The sequence below is a fragment of the Myxocyprinus asiaticus genome, chromosome 26 (genome assembly GCF_019703515.2).
Source record: "Myxocyprinus asiaticus isolate MX2 ecotype Aquarium Trade chromosome 26, UBuf_Myxa_2, whole genome shotgun sequence".
Lineage (NCBI taxonomy): Eukaryota > Metazoa > Chordata > Actinopteri > Cypriniformes > Catostomidae > Myxocyprinus > Myxocyprinus asiaticus.
This window is the reverse complement of record NC_059369.1, coordinates 34,761,843-34,784,907: the sequence shown is the minus strand read 5'-3', so window position 1 is coordinate 34,784,907 and position 23,065 is coordinate 34,761,843. Positions and strand designations below refer to the sequence as shown.

The 23,065-nt window shown below is 36.3% G+C and overlaps 1 protein-coding gene across 1 annotated transcript; it reads left to right on the top strand.

The window, feature by feature from the left end:
- The first annotated feature begins 1,955 nt into the window (after positions 1–1,955).
- LOC127417171 (HHIP-like protein 1) lies at positions 1,956–18,860 on the top strand. Its single transcript, XM_051656974.1, has 9 exons — positions 1,956–2,567; positions 8,305–8,951; positions 10,010–10,153; positions 12,011–12,339; positions 13,519–13,645; positions 14,681–14,826; positions 15,011–15,092; positions 17,315–17,397; positions 17,521–18,860. Exons 1-9 carry the CDS (start codon positions 2,160–2,162, stop codon positions 18,204–18,206), a joined length of 2,652 nt encoding a protein of 883 aa, XP_051512934.1. The 5' UTR covers positions 1,956–2,159; the 3' UTR covers positions 18,207–18,860.
- The last annotated feature ends 4,205 nt before the right edge of the window (positions 18,861–23,065 follow it).

Sequence of the window (23,065 nt, the reverse complement as noted above, 5' to 3'; positions counted from 1 at the left end):
TTTCCCTGAGATTCAACTAATAAGTTTTGATCAGCAAGCCATGTGCATTTAGTTATTGTGCAAATTGTAGACAACTGTACTTACTCTTTTGCACACATGTGCTAAAACACGTGCAATTTGCTTAAATGAATAAGAAATTAAAATCTGGTGTGAACAAGAAACTAATTGTTCAGAGATCTGAACTTATTGTTTTGAAAAAAATAATTCTCATTCAAGAATTGAGCCAAAGCGATTGAGAAAAACTGTAACAACACACACACACACACACACACACACACATATATATATATATATATATATATATATATAGGGTTGGTTTTTGAAATGTATTCCACTACAGATTTCAGAATACATGCTGTAAAATGTAATTTGTTTTACTCAAGGTCAGTAACGTATTCTGAATACTTTGGATTACTTCTTCAGCACTGGTAGATTTTTTCACTTGTTTTGACCATAAAAACTCTGCCAGTACAGTAAGACAAAATACACTTGTTAAAAATACATTCTCTGAAAAACCTAAATATCTTATGCAGTGTTGTTTCTAAAACAAGATCAATCAAATTGATCTTGTTTTAAGGATTTTTAGATATCTTTATAGGAAAACAATAAAAAAAAAATGATCATCAAGAATAAGATTTTTGCCCTAATATCAAAGGTCTTACTAGAAAAAAAGAAATTATGACCTAAGTGAATTTTCTTGATAAAAAATATATATATATATATGATCGTGCCTGGTAACATGTGCATGTAAAATGGCAAGAAAAAGCATTTTAGCTTAATGTAAAGCTGACAATTTACACAAGGTTTATTTCCATTTCTTCTGCTCCAAATTTACTTCAAACTTACTTCTCTGTCTGCTCGTATGAATGTAACACATCATAAGAAAGTGTTTCACCGCTGTTCAAATGCACTTTGGATCGTATCATTTATATGTACACATTTTTCCATCTGAAAGGAATAAATATTAAATGAAATAAATGACAATAAATTGCAAAGTAATCTCTTCAGTAATCAAAATACTTTTTGAATGTAACTGTATTCTAATTACAAATTATTTAAATTGTAACTGTAGTGGAATACAGTTACTTATATTTTGTATTTTAAACACGTAATCCCGTTTACACTACCGGTCAAAAGTTTTGTAACACTTGACTGAAATGTTTCTCATGATCTTAAAAATCTTTTGATCTGAAGGTGTATGCTTAAATGTTTGAAATTAGTTTTGTAGACAAAAATATAATTCTGCCACCATATTAGTTTATTTCATTATAAATCTAAAATTTAATTTAAAAAAAAAAGTTTTTGAAATTGACTTGGACCAAATAATAAAGAAAAGCAGCCAATAAGTGCCCAGCATATAAATGGGAACTCCTTCAATACTGTTTAAAAAGTATCCCAGGGTGATACCTCAAGAAGTTGGTTGAGAAAATGTCAAGAGTACATGTCTGCAAATTCTAGGCAAAGGGTGACTACTAGATGCTAAAATATAACACAGTTTTGATTTATTTTGGATTTTGTCTTGTCACAACATAATTCTCATAGTTCCATTTATGTTATTCCATAGTTTCAATTACTTTACTATTATTCTAAAATGTGAGTATAATAGTGTTTCAAAACTTTTGACCAGTAGTGTGTGTGTGTGTATATATATATATATATATATATACAGGGTTGGGGAGTAATGGAATACATGTAATGGTATTACGTATTTAAAATTGTAAATTGTCATTCTTTTCATATATATATATATATATATGAAAAGAATGACAATGCAGGAAGACTATAAAGAGAGAAAGCAAAGACAGAAGCATGGGTTAAGTCGGGGGAGGGAGGCTTCAAACATGTGATGTAGGCCAGCCACAGGAAGGAATGCTTCTGCCAAAGAACGAGAGAAAAGTGAGGGGAAATGAGGGAAAGGCAGAGGAGGAGACAAGAGTGGAAAGGGGGAGGGAATAGAAGCCTGTGTGTAATGATGTGTACGTGTGTGTACGAATGTGTGTCTGTTGCATGGCTTTGGTTCAGTCTGTTGAATGAGTGGGCCTTGTGTAGCAGTATTCCGGCTGCCTTCTCTCCCCTAGATCCACATGTCAGAATAGTGTGTGTGTGTGTGTGTGTGTGTGTGTGTGTGTGTGTGTGTGTTTGTGTGTCTCTCTCTCTGCATGTTTTTGCGGGAGACAGCTGACCACCAGCCACTACTCGCAACTAACTGCCGGAGAAATTACACACACCATTGGTATTTCTCAATCTCAGCACAAGCCACCTTTGTCAGCATGCACAGAGTTTTTTCCTGTGCAGTGAGTGGAATGACACTGTGGAGAGCTTATTGCTTGCTTCTACTGGTATCCCTGATAGCTCTGCAGGGAAATGCCCACCCACAGTGCCTGGACTACAAGCCTCCCTTCCAGCCCCCGGCACCCCTGGTCTTCTGCAAGGAGTATGCCAAATTCGGATGCTGTGACTTAGACAGGGATAACCAAATATCCCAGCGCTTTTATCAGATAATGGACTTCTTTGATCATTCTGGATACATGGCCTGTGGGAAGTATATCCGCAGCATTCTTTGCCAGGTGAGTCGCAGGTCAGTTTTTTTCTGTCAATAAATAGCAGCAAATATCTATTTATATCAACTAAGTCTAGAAATGAACAAATTAATTTATTTTAATAGTTATCTGCATTAAATAAGTGGATTGGAGGTTTAATTGCATGATTTAATCATTGAAATGGTTGTATTATGTAATTCACACTGCCTGTAAACACTTAATACGTCAGTGTTTACAGTAGGGCGGAGATTACATAATTGAGACAGTTACTTCATTTTTTGTTTTGGTTTGGTTTTGGAAGTCTACATGACTTCTAAATTAGCAGAAAGTTATTTCTGGGCATGGTGACCCCAATTTAAATGTGGCGTGTTACTACCTATGGTAATTTAGTGTGAACACCAACACAAATTTATCACAAATAGCGTAAAACATATACTGTATATGGCCAAATCTCATTACAACATGTCACCTTTGAGAATAATGGTATTTTTGCTTACAGTAATTGATATAAAAATCATTTCACAACAATAATAAATTATTATTTTTTTTATATGACATACTCTTGAAAGGTTTCATGATAGTGACCCATATACAGAAAACACAGTATTATGTGTTTATTATGCTGCATAAATTTCTCTTGTATAAAAACAAACACAAAAATAAAAGCAGACTGTCTATAAAGAGAGTTTTGGGACACATAAAACATTATGTCAGACCATGAGATGTCAGTTAACTTTGAGTAATCTCAGAGTTTTGCCTACTGTTCCATTTTTGGACCAACTAATACTAATGCCTAAATGATATACAGTAATTTCATCTGAGGACAAATAAAACCCCTCACATTACTATACATTGGGCTGTTGGGATTAAATTATGATATGTTACTATACAGTGTTGAGATTGCACTAGGTGTGTGGTTAGCAAAGGTAACACCTGATTCATGTGGCTGCTTAGTGGGAAAGTTGAGCTCAATGAATGCCTTTGTTGGGACTTTTATCCCAGACACAAGGAGCTGCTGGTGTTCTAACTCCAACCTGCAGAGAAGCAAAATATACACTTCCCCTCTAACAAGTCAGAGGATATATCATATTCCTGTGTAAAGATTGGGGCCAGTAAAGATATTTGATAATGAAAGAGAGACAGAGAAGAATAGACGAGATGCATATTTTTCACAACATGATCACACAGGAAATCGACATGTTGCTTCCGAAAGTTCACATACGCTGAAGTCAACCCCATTCAGGCAAATTACTGACAAGGGCCATCTGCCATTTCAAACATAAACACAATTCCTTCTGGTGCTACTGCTTCACGTTCTGACACAGGTTCTGGTCCCATGGAAGCCAGGAAGTAATCACGTTCACAGAAACATTGGTGAACGCGATTCAGAGCTTGCATATTTGCTAAAAATTGCATACTCCACTGATAGTTGGGTTTAGGGTAAGGGGATAGAGTTAATAAAATAAGCATTCCTGTTGCCTGTGATACATAATTTATAACTAATAACTAAAAACAATGCAGGCATCACTCTGTAGACATTTAACCCGGAAAACATGCCCATAGGTTCAACAACACTTCCAGCTTTGGCCACTAGGTGGCCAGAGTTTGGAATTTCGGTTAATACAGACTGATTTCATTAGCAGAACTTTTGACCTTCTATCATTAAATTTGCAGTGTGATCAGTCTGATTTGTCCAGAGTACTAAACTAGTATTTGTGAATACTGGAATTTTGTATCAAAATGTCAAAAGATAATGCAGCAATGGGTGATCACAAATGATCAGATATGGCATGTCCTTGGTGCAAATTGTGGCATTTGGAAAGACCATTCTTGAGGTTTCTTCAGATTACAATGTTATCACAGAACAAACCAAAACCAGAAACAGTATTTATAAATGTATGTGTTTCACAAGGCCTTTCCTGCTAAAGAGGTTTCAAATAATGTCTCTTTCCATCTCCTGTTTCTTGTATGTGATTTCAGCACAGAATAGCTTAAAGGCAAAGCTGTAACCTTGTAATTGCCTAATGAGTAACGCTCACAAACATGCAAGCTAATGGAACTTGAGGCACAGTCAAGTGGAACAAATTGTGTTAATGAGAGATCAAACCCTGGGACCATCTGTTTCAGAATGAAATCTATGTGGAGTTTGATGAGATCAGAGATTCTGATGTCCTGTGGAGTCATAAACTAGAACCATATAAAAGTGAAAAATGAACGAGAAGACAATGATTGGGCAGGAGCTCCTATAAAAAATACTGAAGAACAATAGGGTCATGGATATAGGGCAAAAATATATGGTGAATCTGAAGAAAAGAGTGCAGCAATTGATACTTTTTCCTACATTGTTAAAAAAAACTTTGGACTTTTGGCGTTCGTGAAGTGTACTCTGAAGTGTTGAAGTGAAGGGTAGAATAAATATGTTTAGATTATAAATGTTAAACCTCAACTCATTTTATATGAAACCCATGATGCAGCAAAATAAAGAAAAGGAAAAGTACATTGACAGCTTCTATTAGACTTTTGAGGAGCCTGAACAGCACTCCTTTATCTGAACAGACTAATCGCACTGTGAATTCGTCGACAGTAGATTTAAAAGTGCACTCAGTAATTTTTTCCTCATTAAAACAGTTTAACTTCTAAAGACATGTATTGTAATTTTGCAATATATGTAGGAAATCATGACCACTCACAATAAAATGAAGACTCCAGTTATATCAGTAATCTAATAAAAGCTGTTTTATTCAACATGGAGAGGGTCCGCACATGGGGGCTGCCATGTTAGAATCACATGACCAGCCGAATACTACTCGCTTAATCTCAGTAACCGTCCTGTTATTTGACACTTTCACTGATTGATTAAAGTAATCATGGCTGACTGTGAATGCTACTTTTCTACAATGGCATCTGAAACTGAAAACAATTGATTTTAAATGATGCTGCATCCAAGCGGCTAGGTGTCAGTGTAAGTCCAAGATGACACAAAGACAAAAGTGCACCTTTGAATTGGGAGAAGGATATAGCTGCAGGCATTGCTTCAAAAAGGGTGGAAGCTCCAAACTGCCATAAAAGATATAGGGAGCCCCTTACCTAACCCTTTCCCTAACCTTAACCATGAGTGGAAATGATGGCCCCTTTTGGAGTTGGTGCAACCCCCTTTTGGAGTAACCAAGCCAGGCTACCGGTATATTCGGTAGCAACATGTCGACTTACCATGTGATTGTGTTGATCAAAAATAACAGGACTGACTCTCTATACTACCCTGACCAACTCAATGACCTATGATTTTTTTTTTTTTTACATTTTATTGAGCCTGAGAACTCCAATAAACTTTTGCAGAGTCAAGTGTTTCCTTGACAAAGACTCTCAGTCCAACTCATTCAGCCCTAGGTCGTTCACTCTAGGCACACCAAGACTCTGATGATATAACAGGATATTACATAACCCTGTATGCAGTTTAGAAAATGCTGGACTAATTTACCACATAACCCCTCCAATCAGTTCATATTTAGCTTGAATCACAATCAAACGTAATTAGAAAGACTTTGAAAACATTATTCATTCATGTCTTGGCTACATTACCAAAACTGTGATGTTTTACGAGCGAGTTACCCCATAGATCCAAATCATTATAGTAATCTCAGATGATTTTAAGTCCATAGTTGGCAGAGATTTTGCCAAGGTTGGCCCAGTCCTCCAATGGGTGGGGTGTTGTGGCTAAGACTTAATGAGGGTTTGGTTGGTACAAAATATCCATGAGCTAGTGTATTTATAGCTCAAACGAATCATCACCCGCTGCTGAATTGAATCGTGGGATCCCGACTGAGAGGACGTGCAGAGTGCCACGTTTGCCAGACTATGGGGAGGAGGAGACAAACAAAAAGGCTTACACATCAAACTAAAATATGCTTCAGCTGAATTGACTAGTTGAGCAATTATAGTAATAACTTGAAAGTCAGTGCAGGTTTATTGATTATAGTAACAAGTCAGTGTTCATATTAAAGGGTAACTGAATATTACTTCACAAAGCTTAATTTTTTACTTAAAGTCCTGAAATAATCTTGATCTGTCTGAGAAACTGTTCCAATGACTTATATTTACACATTTAAAGCTGCACTATGGAACTGTGTGCTCACTAGCAACATCTGTGGATGAAAATTAAAACTGCAAGCAATTTGCGGAAGGACAATTTACGCGAGTTATGTTTCGGCACTGCTCTTCTGTGCGGATGATTTGAGCTTACTCGGATATCGCCTGTGTGAGATCATGAATGGGAGATATTCAGAGCCGAAGTCATTTGTTCTATTTTCATGTTGATATTATGTTATTCTATTAAACATTTAAAACCGAAATGTTACTTGCATTGATAAAGATAAACAACACTCGTATTTACATACACGTATTTTGAATAAATTTATTTTACACTTATAGTGCTTTTCTGACATTACACTCAAAGTGCTTTTACATAGAGAACAGGGGACTCTCTTCAACCACCACCAGTTACCAGTATATTTTAATATGATTATTCAAGTGTTTTATCTAATACTAATGTTTATATTGAACTACACTTATCTATTTAAGAGGTAAAACTCGAGATATTGCTGATTTGAGTTCAATGAAAGACTTATTCCTATATTGTTGAATCATACAAGCATGACAAGTAATATAAGCTTCAACATATCCAAGCAGAATCAGAATGAGCTTTATTGCCAAGTGTGCTCACGTACACCATTTTTTATTTTATTTATTTTTTTTTTTTTTGGTGATAGGAGAAACAAGCAAGTGCACACAGAACATTACAGTGAGACACAGAATATAAAATACAAAAAATAGGACATATAACATTGAATGGCGTATGTACATGTGCAAGTGGTAATATATGTGCAAGGTAGGGGTATGTACAGTTATTAAATTAAATATGATTAAATTTACATATATACATGACATATTTATACATTATTGTACTATGGGAGTCCTGAAGGCAGTTTAATTGTTGTGGTAAATGGCCTGAGGGTAAGAACTGTTCTTGTACCTGGTTGTCCTGGCTCTGTAGTGCTCTGTAGTGCTGGCCAGAGGGCAACAGTTCAGCATTATAACATGTAAAGAACTTCACAAAACAGTAAACAGATGAACATCAATCCAGGCAGCAGCATTGCTGTCCTGAACTGTGACAGTGACTAACTGAACTGAACATTGTAGTTTCCCCAGCCGGAACATGTGACAGCTGGTACTTTTTTTCTGTGTTTACGGAAATAACGTAACGAAGTAAGGATGAAGGACATAAGCCTGCGATCTCATGCCAAATCCGACCAGACAGCTCAAAATGCAAATAATTTGTGTAGGCTTACTGTAGTGAATCGAGGCAATGTTCAAAAAACATTTTTATGGACTCAATCAATAATGGAATGTTGTTAAAAAAAAGTAAACTTTTGTCCTGAGCAACTTCTGCAACACTGCATTTAAAGTTTACATTGTATCAGTATGTGTGTGTACCCTGGGAATCAAACCCTTGACCATGGCATTGCTAGAGCTACATTATACCAATTGAACTCAACAGTTAAGGTACAGGAATAGCTCACCCAAAAATGAAACTTCTGTTATCATTAACTCATGTCATTCCATACCCGTACTTAAGAATTTCCTCCACTGACATCAATTCAAAAAGAATGGCAACTTGTCTCCTTGTGTCCCACCACATTATACTTTTTTTTTTGCTGATCTTGAAGGCAATATTGAGTAAATCTCCATTCTGTTCTCCCTGTTTCAGGAATGCTCACCATATTCAGCTCACCTGTATGATGCCGAAGATGCCAACACTCCAATGCGGGAGCTTCCAGGTCTCTGTGGCAACTACTGTAGTGATTATTGGTTCCATTGCCGTTATACTCTCAGTCTTCTGACCAATAGCAATGAAATGTATGCTATTGAGGAAGACCAAACTAAGTTCTGCAAATATCTAGTGCTGAAGGATCCGGAATATTGTTACCCAAACGTCCTCTCCAACGATGAGCTCAACGCAAACCTGGGCGATGTTCAGGCAGATCCGCAAGGCTGCATACAGTTATGCCTGGAAGAAGTCGCGAATAATCTTCGCAATCCTGTCGCGATGGTTCACGCGAATGATGGCACTCACCGTTTCTTTGTAGCAGAGCAGCTGGGTTACGTGTGGACCTACCTGCCGAATGGCTCTAGAATCGACAGGCCCTTCCTGAATCTGACCAAGGCTGTTCTAACATCACCTTGGGCAGGGGATGAGCGAGGGTTCCTCTGCATTGCCCTGCACCCTCATTTCACAGAGGTAAAAAAGGCCTATGTCTACTACTCTGTGTCTGTGAAGAAGCAGGAGAAGATTCGGATCAGTGAGTTCACGCTATCTGATGCAGATATGAACATGCTGGATCACTCCTCAGAAAGGTGAGGAGAGAGGACTGCTAGACATAAAAATGGGTAGGGTAGGGTGATGTTAGGGTTGCCCATTAAATAGTGGACAATAAGTCCCAGTAAAATATGGGATGCTACTCGAGACAGCTGGTAATACTAGTTAAAGGAATAGTTCACCAAAAAATGAAAATTCTCTCATCATTTACACACTCGTATGCCATCCCAGATGTGTATTACTTTCTTTTATCTGCTGAACTCAAATGAAGATTCTTTTTTGGTCTTTTGGTCCATACAATGCAAGTGAATGGGTACCAAATATTTGAAGCTCCAAAAATCACATAAGTTATCTTAAAAGTAATCCATAAGACTCCAGTGGTTAAATCAATGTCTTCTGGAGTGATATGATAGGTGTGGGTGAGAATCAGATCAATATTTAAGTCTTTTTTACTCTAAATTCTCCTCCTTTCACATTCTTTTTCTTGTGTTTTTGATGATTCAAATTCTTATCACATATCGCCCCTGGGCAGGGAGAAGAATTTCTAGCAACTAGAAAATTCTAGTGACTTAATTCTAGCAAAAAATGACTTAAATATTGATCTGTCACCCACACCTATCCTATCACTGCTGAAGATATGGATTAAAACACTTGAGTCATATGGATTATTTTTATGATGTCTTTATGTGCTTTTTGGAGCGTCAACATTTTGGCACCCATTCACTTGCATTGTATGGACCTACAGAGCTGAAATATTCTTCTAAAAATCATAATTTTTGTTCTGCAGAAGAAAGAAAGTTATACACTTGGGATGTCATAAGGGTAAATGATGAGATAATTTTCATTTTTGGGTGAACTATCACTTTAATACATTAAGAACTAACATTAACTAACAATGAACAGTAGTATTTTCATACTTCATAATACCTTATATATTAACTAATGCTAACAAATAGAAACTTTATGTAAAATTGTCCAAAAATGTATTTGCAACTAATAGTTTAGAAGATTGAGCTTTCTCTTTAGATTCATGATTCAATGATTTTGTCAATCACTGACATGTAGAGATACTATTTTTGCCAATTTTGTTTCACAGGACACTTTTAGAAGTTCACGAGCCTGCATCAAACCACAATGGAGGTCAGCTACTGTTTGGGTTAGATGGCTATCTGTACATATTCATAGGAGATGGTGGCAAAGCAGGAGACCCTTTTGGAAAGTTTGGAAATTCCCAAAACAAGTAAATAATCCTTAAACTTTTTATCTATCTTTATATTACACGCTTGCATTAGCATGTTGCTGCTGAGAACATTTTCAGAATGTTTATGTGTAATTTCAGACTCGTGGCATGAGTACAAGGGTCAGCGCTAGGGTCATATCCAGAGATCAACAAAATAATCATGAGACTGGCCAAACATATGTTTGTGTTCAAGACAATGGTCTGTGGATAAACATAATATGCTCGTTTTGAAAGATCTTTAGCTCATTAGTCATATACGTTAGGCAAATGGTGTGAAAAGGGCAATGTTTTGAGTGGTTGAAAATGACATTTTTTATTCAGAAAATGAAAATATGAAACTCATATTTTCCTTAAAGAATGAGCATTTGCTTTTTGATAAGTATTAAGCATACCAGAACAATAGCCTTTTAGTGTTTACATTAGGTTTAGCCTTGTAGATGAAGACCTACTAAGATCTAGTAGAAGCTGGTGCCAAGGAGGTCTATTATACCAGGAGAGAGCTATCTCTTAGCATTCCCATTCGTTTCAATGGCAGTTGATCGCTGGCGTATGCCAAAGTGTAAAATATATTTTTATTTTCATATTTTCATGATTTTGGCTTTTAGACTCTGGCAGTTTGGCAAACATTTGTCCCAATGGAGTAATGTATATTCTGCCAGACAGACACAGCCTCAAAATATTAGCCTTGGCTCTGCCACCCTCTATTCCCCATGTGGCATAAGCAAATTTTGCAGTGCCTGATGAATCTAAAGAGTGGCACAATGCCACTCAAACAGCACAGCAAGCCTTTCATTTTTATAGTGAGACATGTCGTACCCACAGAAGTCAGACTGTGGACTTGGACGTCAGTGACTAACAGAGAATTAGCTGGATTGTCCCTCGGCTATAATATGGAGACTCCTTGTTGAATGCGGAGGTCCAGTCTCATCACAGTGTTAAGATGTTACTGATGGTTTTCTATGCCCCGACATGATTGAAAAGCTCAGTTTTAGAGAGATAGTTCCCCCAAAAATGAAAATTCTGTCATCATTTACTCACCCTCATGTTGCAAACCCATAGGCCATTATTTCTTCAGTGTAACACAAAAAAGGATATTAAGCAGAATGTTGGCCTCTGTCACCAACATCCTTTTTGCCTAACATCCTTTTGTGTGTTCCACTGAAGAAAGAAATTCATAGGGTTTTGAACATTATGAAGGTGAGTAAATGATGACAGAATTTACACTTTTTCTGAACACTGACAAATATAATAAATCATATGTTTTTAATTATAATAGACAGTAATGTATGGGGAAGAAAATCGTTGTACTAATCATATATTTAATTGAATTAAGTATGTTTAAGTATATTTTTATATTTCAAAGCTTATTGTTGAAATATTGATTTGCACATATTAGGTCTACACTATTTCTGAAGTTTTTATAATTAAAGACAATGAAATAAGTTTTGTTTGGTTATTTGTTTGTAGAAGTTCTTTTTACAAGGACAGATCGAACTAATTATCCGTTCTTTTTATGGGTAAAAATGAGCAAGGGGCCTCTTCACAGATAGTTCAAGCCCATGCCAATGTAAATATTGACATAGGGCATTGTGGGCTATGAGAAGGCTAGCGCGACTCTAGAAAGCATGTGGAGAAAGAAAGAAAGAAAGAGACACAAACTGTAGTCTTCTGAAGCCCATCTCGATGGTCTCAGGGTCAAATTATTCAAAATATTCTAATGCCATTCCAATGCTATTTATATCTTCTACATGGTTTTCAAATAAAATATGTTTCTTGTTAGGAAAACCTCTCATTTAAAAATTCATGCAAGTTTTAAAAAGCTTTAATGCCAAAACAAACACTGTTATATTTTAACAGATCCACTCTCCTTGGCAAGGTCTTGCGAATTGACGTTGACAACAATGACTATGGCACCCCCTACAGTATCCCACCAGACAATCCTTTTGTAGGAGAGAAGGACACAAAGCCAGAAATCTATGCCTATGGTGTAAGGAACATGTGGAGATGTTCCGTCGACAGAGGCGACCCAATCAGTGGCCAGGGACAGGGGAGAATGTTCTGTGGGGATGTTGGACAGAATAAATATGAGGAAGTGGACCTCATCGAAAAAGGAGGGAACTTTGGATGGAGGGCAAAAGAGGGCTTCTCCTGTTACGACAACAAACTATGCTCCAACTCTTCACTCAGTAAGCATGCTTGTCAAATTGGACATAATACAGTGGCTCAAAAAAGTATTTGGAGTATTTGGGTGATTTCATTTAATTAAATAACTAAATATCTAATAAATAAATGATGACCTTTTCACAAAACTAATTTCACTTTTCTTATCCATTTCTGCAGTTACTTTTAAACAAACTGACCAAAAGTCATTTTCATTTCCGCTAAAGTTCACATAAATGTCCAAGCAGAGTTACCACAGGTGTAGTTCATCACATTAAAGGAATAGTTAACCCAAAAATGAAATTTCTCTCATCATTTACTCACCCCTATACCATCCCAGATGTGTATGACTTTCTTTCATCTGCTGAACACAAACAAAGATTTTTAGAAGAAATTCTGGTGAAAGGGTGCCGAAATTTTAAAGCTCCAAAATACACATAAAGGCAACATAAAAGTACTCCAGTGGTTAAATCAATGTCTTCTGAGGTGATATAATATTTGGTGTGGGGGAGAAACAGATCGATATTTAAGACCCTTTTTTACTATAAATTCAACCAGCTCAGTCAATCTCCACTTCAGTTTCACTTTCCCATTCTTCTTCTTCTATTTTTGATGATTCACAGTCTTAATTCTTATCGCCCCCTACTGGGCAGAGAAGATAATTTATGACACAAATTACTTAAATATTGATCTTTTTCTCACACACCCATCATGCATCTTGTTTGAACACATGGATTTGATCTCTGGAGTCGTATGGATTACTTTTATGCTCCCTTTATGTGGATTTTGGAGCTTTGAGCTTCAAAATTCTGGCACACATTCACTTGCATTGTGAGGACCTATAGAGCAGAAATATTCTTTTAAAAATCTTAATTTGTGTTCAGCAGATGAAAGAGACATACACTTCTGGGATGGCATAAGGGTGAGTAAATGATGAGAGAATTTTCATTTTAGGGTGAACTATCCCTTTAGCTATGAACGTGTTTCACTTATATTTTATGAGAAAGTTTCAAAATACTTTTTTGTGTTCATTTTTAACAGAACATATATATATATGTTTTATACTTTGGAACTTAACAAACTTTTTTTGCTAGAAAATCTTTCTTTAAAATAATTGACACTTGGTATACTTTTTGGGGCCACTGTATCTTCAACCATTTATCCAAACTTTTCCCTGAACAGACTTGTTTTCCTTTTTTATTTAGATGATATCCTTCCAATTTTTGCTTATCCGCATAAAGTTGGCAAGTCTGTAACTGGCGGCTATATCTACAGAGGCTGCCAGATGCCCAATCTTAATGGTCTGTACATCTTTGGGGATTTTATGAGTGGGTATGTATGTTTTCTATTTTATGCTAAAAAATGAAAGACTCTTACTTCACACATTATAGTGGAATATAATCAGGGTTGGGGAGTAACGGAATACATGTAACCGGATTATGTATGTTAAAATACAATATACATGTAACTGTATTCCACTACATTTACAATTGAAATAATTGGTAATTAGAATACAGTTACATTACTGAAGAGATTACTTTTTTTGTCATTTTATTGTCATTTGTTTCATTTAATATTTAGTCCTTTCAGATGGAGAACATTTATACATATAAATGATACGATCCAAAGTGCATTTGAACAGCGGTGAAACGCTTTCCAATGATGTGTTACATTCATATGAACAGACAGAGAAGTAAGTTTGAAGTAAATTTGGAGCAGAAGAAATAGAAATAAACCTTGTGTAAATTGTCAGCTTTACGCTAAGCTAAAATGCTACTTCTAGACATTTTACATGCACATGTTACCGGGCATGATCATATTTTTTTATCAAGAAAATTCATGTTAGATCAAAATTTCTTTTTTTCTAGTAAGACCTTTGATATTAGGGCAAAAATCATATTCTTGATAATAATTTTTGTATTGTTTTCCTGTAAAAATATCTAAAAATCCTTAAAACAAGATCAATTTGATTTATCTTGTTTTAGAAACAACACTGCATAAGATATTTAGGTTTTTCAGAGAATGTATTTTTAACATGTGTATTTTGTCTTACTGTACTGGCAGAGTTTTTATGGTCAAAACAAGTGAAAAAATCTACCAGTGCTGAAGAAGTAATCCAAAGTATTTAGAATACGTTACTGACCTTGAGTAACCTAACAGAATATGTTACAAATTAAATTTTACAGCATGTATTCTGTAATCTGTAGTGGAATACATATCAAAAGTAACCCTCCCAACCCTGAATATAATAAATTATAAACAAGAATATCAAAACACAGTTGCTTTCCCATAATTAGTGATTTATTTCAGTAGCTTTATATTATGAACCGATTCAATCACATAACCTTCCCTTCCTGTGCATCCTAGGCGACTGATGTCACTAAAGGAGAACCCTGACACTGGAAAATGGACCTATAAGGAGATTTGTATGGGCAGTGACAAAACTTGCAGTTTCCCTAAACTTATAAACAGCTACTACAAATATATCATATCTTTTGGTGAAGATGAGGCAGGTAACTTTGAGGAACAGCTCAGTGTGTTTGAATGCTTTTTTTCTTCTTCAGTAATTCATTCATATTCAATATTTGTTTTTGTTTTTTTTATAGACCCATCTACATATCAATACAAAATATCTCTACATACTTCAGTGTGACATTCTTACAGAGATCACTATCATCACTGTCCCCTGTGTTATAGGAGAGCTCTACTTCCTTGCAACAGGAGCGGCCAGCGCAACAGCTAAAGCTGGAGTGGTATATAAGATAGTGGATCCATCAAGGTATACATTCAACATCACACACTATAATGCCACAGGCTTTAGTCTAGAGAGATGATTCAGGTCTGTGGGGCCTCACGTGCAAGTAATAGATTTTAAAGGGATATTTCACCCAAAAATGAAAATTCTCTCATCATTTACTCACCCTCATGACATCCCAGGTGTGTGTGACTTTCTTTCTTCACCAGAACACATTTTAAGAAAATTAGAAAAATATCTTAGCTCAGTAGGTCCTTAAAATGCAAGCGGATGGTGATTCAACTTTGAAGCTCCAAAAAGAACAGACAGTCAGCATTAACGTCATCCATACGACACCAGCTTTTAAATTAATGTCTTCTAAAGCGACACGATCACTTTTGTTTAGAAAAAGATCAATATTTAAGTACTTTTTAACTCTACATCATGCTTCCAGTCAGCAGCGGTATGCGCGTGTGATGTAATCACGTTGGTATGTGAGACACATGAGAACTGAGGCATGAGACATCCAGGATAAGTACCCAAATGCACCATTGTTAGTAAAGAAACAGATAAATACAGATCTAAACCAAAACTAACAAAGCTTCAGTACAGCATTCATCCTACTCACTTGTAAACAGCACTGCTCTTCCATGTGTGTCACACGTGCCTCAGTTCTCATGTGTCTCACATGCCAACACGATTACGTCACACGTGCATACCGCTGCTGACCGGAAGCATGATGTAGAGTTAAAAAATAACTTACATATTGATCTTTTTCACATCAAAAGTGATCGTGTCACTTTAAAAGACATACATTTTACAGCTGGAGTCGTATGGATGACGTTTATGCTGACTGTGTGTTCTTTTTGGAGCTTCAAATGTCAAATCACCATCCGCTTGCATTTTAAGGACCTAATGAGCTAAGATATTTTAATTTTCTTCAAATGTGTTCTGGTGAAGAAAGAAAGTCACACACACCTGGGAGATCATGAGGGTGAGTAAATTTTCATTTTTGGGTGAACTATCCCTTTAATAAACACTGTAATTACAGTTAAAATCATTATGATTTGTATACTGACATATGATGGTAAAGCAACAGTTGCAGTCTGAAAAACTACAGGATTGCAGTCTGCTAAAGTAAAAGTTCACTCCAAAAATGAAAAATATTTACCCATGTCGTTCCAAATCATGATGTTGTTGAGGAGCCTTTTCACATTTGCGGTTTTAAAATGCGGAAGTAAAGTGTAGCAGGTTAAACCTCTATAGCGATGGATGTGAGACCACAGCAAATATTATTTTTGCAATCCCATTTGCTCCAATAGCAAAAGAAAAACACAACTTTCCAAAAGAGGAGAAAAAATAGAGAGTGTGGGATTATGGCAGTCAAAAGAGAGAAAGTGTCCACATTTACTGTGACTTCCTTACCAGATGTAGTAGAAACCCCATAGCAACAGCGGTGAATACTTTTTATTTTATGCTAGTGTAATATAACATGAAATATATAATGTTATAAATTTACATTAGCAAATTTAGACTTTAAAGTTATAAAGCTAGATTTACACTGCTAAATGAGGTGGAAACGCATTATCACAGTCTCTGAAAACGGTCCAGTTCTATGAAATACAAAAGGAGAATTTTTGTAGAATCTTCACACAGCACTTTTTCATACAACAAGAGTTCATAGTGACCACATCCGTCAAGCTCCAAAAAAGGCCAAAAACAGCATAAAAGCACTATAAAAGTCTAAACAACTTTATATTCCAAATCTTTTGAAGTAACGCAATAGCTTTGACAGAGGAAGTGACTGAAGTTAAATAAAATCATTTGCTGCTGCATTCAGATAAATACAAATAAAAACTAATATAGCATTGGGTTGTATGGACTATTTTAATGGTACATTTATGGTGTCCTTTTTGGAGCTTGACAGATGCGGGGACATTTTAAGAAAACCTCCTAAAAAATTATTCTTTGTATTTCATGGACAAAATAACAACTTACAAGTTTGGAGCAACCTGAGAGTGAGGATATAATGACAGAAGTGTTGCTTTAAGTCTAGATGGTTTCAAATGTTGAGTTCCACAAAAAGTTTGAAGACTACATAGAAAACATTCTTGAGTTTCAAATGCTAAAAATGGTTTGAGAATGTGCCTGACATTTTTAATTGTGGTTTACATGGTTTCCTGTTATGCTGTAGGGTGTAACGTGTGTTTTACTTATGATTTCAACAACTGTAAAATAAACAGCTGATCATTTTCTTTTCTATTTAGGAGGGCCCCTCCAGGCAAGTGCAGTTACAAGCCCACTTCAATCAACATAAAGGGCAAACTGATTCATTTCAACCCTAAGGAAGGTAAAGACACAGTAGATACATCTTATACCCCTTGAATGCACGAGTCCAGATTACTTTGTCAATGTGTTTATTTTCTGCTTCGATTTTAGGATAATAATTTATCTGTTTGACATCCTTTCACAGAGTTTGTGATTAACAAAAAAACAGCACCCCCAACATCTGCCCTGCCCAAGTCAAAACCAACCAAATCCAGTACAACCATGACTCCCCGACCACGAGTTCCACAAACAACTCGCAGGGTGCCTCCTGCGACCACAGTCCGAGCATCTACACCACAGCCACGTACTGTTCACAGTACCCCGCGGCCCAGGCCTCCATCTTTGACTACTCTAAGGCCTGCATACTTGACGCTTACACCCAAGCCCACTGCAAAGACCCAAAGAGGCAGACCTGGTAAACGAGGCCGAGGCAAGCCAAGGAGGAAAGGAAACCGGAAAGGTAAGTCTCGCGCCGGAACGGTAAGGCTGGTCAGTGCTGATGGCCGAAAAGACCGTGGCCGAGTGGAGATCTTCGTGCGTGGCGAATGGGGCACAGTGTGTGATGACTTGTTTAATATGAAGGCTGCAGCTGTAGTCTGCAAGCAGTTGGGATATCCTGTTGCCATCCGGGTGGCTAAGAGATCAGAGCTTGGTGCAGGAGGCATTGGGATTAGCATCTTACTGGACGATGTGGAGTGTGAAGGGACAGAACGGACTCTGCTACACTGCAAACATGCCAAAATTGGGAAAAATAACTGTTCTCATGAAGAGGATGTAGGGGTGGTTTGCGGCCATTATGAAAATGCTATGGAGTTAAAGAGAATGATTTGATGTTATTATGGGCTGTTATTATTATACAGCCCATTCCATCTTACAACTGTTGTTTAAAGAAAAGCAAAATAATTTATTCTTATTTAAAAGGTTAGTTCATGCAAAACAAAAAGACAATTCTGTCATCATTTACTCACCCTCATGTGGTTCCAAACCCATATGACTTTCTTTCATTGGTGGAAGAAAGAAGGAGATGTTAGACAGAATGTCAGCCTCAGTCACCATTCACTTTCATTGTGTAGAATAAAGATGCAATGAAAGTGAATGGTGACTGAGACTAACATTTTGCCTAACATCTCCTTTTGGGTTTCATAGAGGAAAGAAACTCATAAGGGATTGAAACAACATGAGGGTGAGTGAAAGATTACAGATTTTCTTTTTGGGGTGAACTATCCCTTCTATAAGATTAAGAAAATTGTCTATGCCCCATCCAGTAATGGCATCTCTATCCTAACAAGCTGGAGAGAATCACAAGCTTTTCTCTTTGTGAAATGTGGAGAACAGAAATGTAATTTCAAGCTAAAATATATAGATGTACCTGTATAGAGTTACTGTACAGCTCCAGTAAAAAAACAAAACAAAACAAAAAACAACAACATATATATACTAAATAAAAAAACGGGACTTTACCGGTATGATTAAGTAAAAGAAACATTCTAAAAATCAATAATAAATACTTCAACACTGAATTATGCACTATTTATACTGCTGTATGAGTTGTTTACCATCTCACACAACAAAAGACAGTTGGATGGTGAACATTGTCTTGCCTGTTGAAAAGACAAATGTATTAATCATTATTTCATAAAATAGTTTTTCATAAAGCAGCATTGATATTAAATTCATTAAATAAATTAGAAATACCAAATCTGCTTAAAATATATCCATCTAACACACCTGAGATCAAGGATTTCTCTGATTGTCCATCCATCCATCCATTTTCTATATCCGTTTATCCTATGTAGAGTCGCAGGGGTGCTAAAGCATATCCCATCTACCTCGGGCCAAAAGCAGAGAAACACAATGCACAGGTGGCCAGTCCATCACAGGGCTAAAACATAATGACAGACAAACACATTCACGCTCTCACTCACACCTATAGCTAATTTAATATTTTTTTCCCCTCATGTTTTTTGTGTTTTCAGAAACAATTCAGGTTATTTCTATGTAAATATTGCAATTTTTTTTTCAAGCTGAATGCTATTGTTGCACATTTCATTTTTTCCAAATGATAATTTTATCAAAAAGCAAATGCTGGACATTCTTCGTGTACACTGTGTAAGAATTAAAAATGTAAATAAATGGGTTTGCTTAATCATTCCTGGATTAACTGTCATGATCACAAAATTATATTCTTATAAATTGTTAGTTAAAATTGAATTAGACATGCCTCATTTTGGTCCGTTGGATTGGTTTTATTCACCCCATGAATCTTTGTCTTACATTACTGTGTTTAAAATTTTTAAATGTAATTTAATTATGTAAAATTTAACATAACAGGTGTGGGTAAGCAATTGATCAGTATTTAAATCCATTTTACTATAAATCTGCAGTTTGAATGAATGTTACATTTATATAGCACTTTTTCTGACACTATACTCAAAGCACTTTACGCAGTGAACAAGGGACTCTCCTCAACCACCACCAGTGTCCAGCATCCACTTGGATGGTGCAATGGCAGCCATAGTGCACCAGTACACTCACCACACACCAGCTATTGGTGGAGAGAAGAGAGTAGAGTTATAGAGCCAATTAATGGATTGGGATTATTAGGAGGCCATGATTGAGAAGAGCCAATGGGGGGAATTTGGCCAGGACACCAGGGTTACACTTCTACTCTTTACAAGAAGTGCCCTGGGATTTTTAACAACCACAGAGAGTCAGGACCTCTGTTTAAGATCTCATCCAAAGGACAGTGCCATTTTACAGTATAGTGTCCCCATCACTATACTGGGGCATGAGGACCCACACAGACTGCAGGGAGAGCACCCTCTGCTGGCCTTCCAGCAGCAACCTTAGTTTTCCCTAGGAAGTCTCCCATCCAGGTACTAGCCAGGCTTAACTCTGCTTAGCTTCAGTGGGTAACCAGTCTTGAGCTACAGGGTGATATGGTTGCTTTCACTTTCACTTCCACATTCCTTTTCTTTTGGTTTTGGAGATTCACATTTTTCCTGCATATCGCCACCTACTGATCAGGGCTGTTAAAAGGTGGAGATTTATAGTAAAAAAAGACATAAATACCAGTCTTGAGCTACAGGGTGATATGGCTACTTTCACTTCCACATTCCTTTTCTTTTGGTTTTGGACATTCAAATTTTTTTACATATTGCCACCTACTGGTCAGGGCTGTTAAAAGGTGGAGATTTGTAGTAAAAAAGGACGTAAATATTGATCTGTTTCTCATGCACACCTATCATATTGCTTCTGAAGATATGGATGTAACCACTGGAGTGGTATGAATTACTTTTATGCAGCCTTTACGTGCTTTTTTGGTGCTTCAAAGTTCTGGCCACCATTCACTTGCATTGTATGGACCTACAGAGCTGAAATATTCTTCTAAAAAATGTCATTTACGTTCTGCAGAACAAAGAAAGTCATACACTGGAATGGCATGAGGGTGAGTAAATGAATAGAGAATTGCAAAATATAGCTGTTGCCCTAAGCATTAAAAATGGTAAAGATGCACAGAATTCCTAAAAAGGTCTAATTTTTTACTCTCACAATCCTTACCTTGAAACAGGTAACACTGACCTCTCCTCACCATCTTTATGTGCAAGCTTTATGCCTGTCTGGTCTAGTCTCTATTGACAAGTTTAAAGGTGAATCATGCAGTTTTACCTCATAAGCGAGGTAAAGAAACATGTTAGTTTTGTTTATGTAGAGTACATTTCTTTAGAGAAGGTAACAATGTCATGATTTCATTCTCTCTTTGGCTTCTTGGGGTGAAAATGGGAGTGGTAGCGGGCCTTCTGTATAAGGTATACCATGTTACTTATTATTTTTATTTTTTTTTAAGTTACAAGTGTTCCATTAGTGGTTACTTTTTAGAAATCTTTATTCACTCATTATATTTATTGGAAATACCATTATGGCATCTGGCAGGGTTTTAATGACAACATATTAAATTCTGTCAACACTCCATATGCCCCTATGGTGACTCGTGCCTTCACAAACACAGGGGATTCCAGGGATCCAAGTTGCACTATTCATCACAGTATTTTAAAAAGAAAGAAATCCTTTAAAACACATTCAACAGATACAGAATAATTTAGGCCCTTTTATAAAAGTAAAAATATAAAATAATGTTTACCCTCTCAGATTTTATGGACTCAAATTTTATAGACATTTTATTGCATATAATAACTTGTCATGAAAAATGGTTTGCACTTTTGAATGCAACTATTTGTACCTTTGTTAAATTGTTAAAAGTTAAATTGACGTGTTTTACCTCATTTGGGGGGAAAAAAACCCTCCTACAATGGATTTGAATTGAAAGCTTTTATTATGAAGCAACCTGAAATTTAAACCATTATTCACTGAAAATCTTGATGTGCATTGCATGTTCATGAAAGTGCTTAAACCTCATGCATTCATATGTTTTCTCACATGAACTTGAGTTAAAGCTCTAAACCACAAATTCTCATGAACACAAAAATGTGTTCAGTTCTACTCGGCCATCATTGAGTCTGTCCTGTGTATATCTACAACTGTCTAGTTTGGTTCAGCCACCAAATCAGACAGAAGGAAAATACAACAGTCAGTCAGAACTGCTGAGAGGATTATTGGTGCCCCCCTGCCCACCCTCCAAGACCTGTACCTCCCCAGAATGAGGAAACATGCAGGTATGTACCCCACACACCCTACCCACTCCCTCTTTGAACTGTTGCCCTCTGGCCTGCGCTACAGAGCACAGAGTGCCAGGACATCCAGGCACAAGAACAGTTTTTACCCTCAGGCCATTTTCCACATGAGCAATTAAACTGCCTCAGGACTCCTCCATAGTGCAATAATACAAATAAATATCTCATGTACATATGTAAATTCACTCAGATTTAATTAAATAACTGTACATACCCCTACCTTGTGCTACATTACCACTTGCACATGTACATACTCCATACTATATATGTCTATTTATCCTTTAACCTTGTTTTATATTCTGTGTCTCACTGTAATATTCTGTGTGCACTTGTTTCTCCTATCACCAAAAAAAAAAAAAAAATTCCTTGTGTACCTGAGAACACTTGGCAATAAAGCTCATTCTGATTCTGATTCTGGATATGTGAGGGATAAATGCGAACTAGTTCTCTCATGCACTCTCATGAACAGATGTCAAGGCTTTTAATTTTCACTGCTAATAAAATCTTAGGTAAAAATAAAATAAATAAATAAATACTTTCAATATCACCCAACACTGTTTGACTTTAGTAACTATACCAAAAAAAAAAAAAAAAAAAAAAAATTGGCTCATTAAGTAGCTTCAGTGTAAATATCTACATTTTGAAAGTAGCTTGTAGTGTAGCTAGCTACTTTTTCAAAAGGGTACCTTGACTGTAGTTTAACTACTTTAAATTATGAGTAGCTAGCTTGTCAAATTACAGTTTCAAAGTATATTCCCCAACAATTGGATTTTATAATTATTTATGGTTAATTCTTGTTTTGACATAAAATTAAAAGTTGTCTTTACCGTAACATATTTTAACATTCAAATAGTCATTAAGGGTAGACCAAGAAGATGAACATTTACACATGCCACTTATGTGAAATTATTTACTTATAAATTTATCAGAAATTAACCCTGTGCCAACCAACACCTAAGGGGGAAAATAATATATCTCCCTTTGCATAGGGTTTTTATA

Excerpts from the sequence above, each read along its gene's own strand:
- LOC127417171 (XM_051656974.1), top strand. The coding sequence starts at position 2,160 with ATGTTTTTGCGGGAGACAGCTGACCACCAGCCACTACTCGCAACTAAC. Across the intron at positions 10,154-12,010 it reads TTTGGAAATTCCCAAAACAA|ATCCACTCTCCTTGGCAAGG; the intron begins GTAAATAATCCT and ends ATATTTTAACAG. Across the intron at positions 14,827-15,010 it reads TTTTGGTGAAGATGAGGCAG|GAGAGCTCTACTTCCTTGCA; the intron begins GTAACTTTGAGG and ends CCTGTGTTATAG.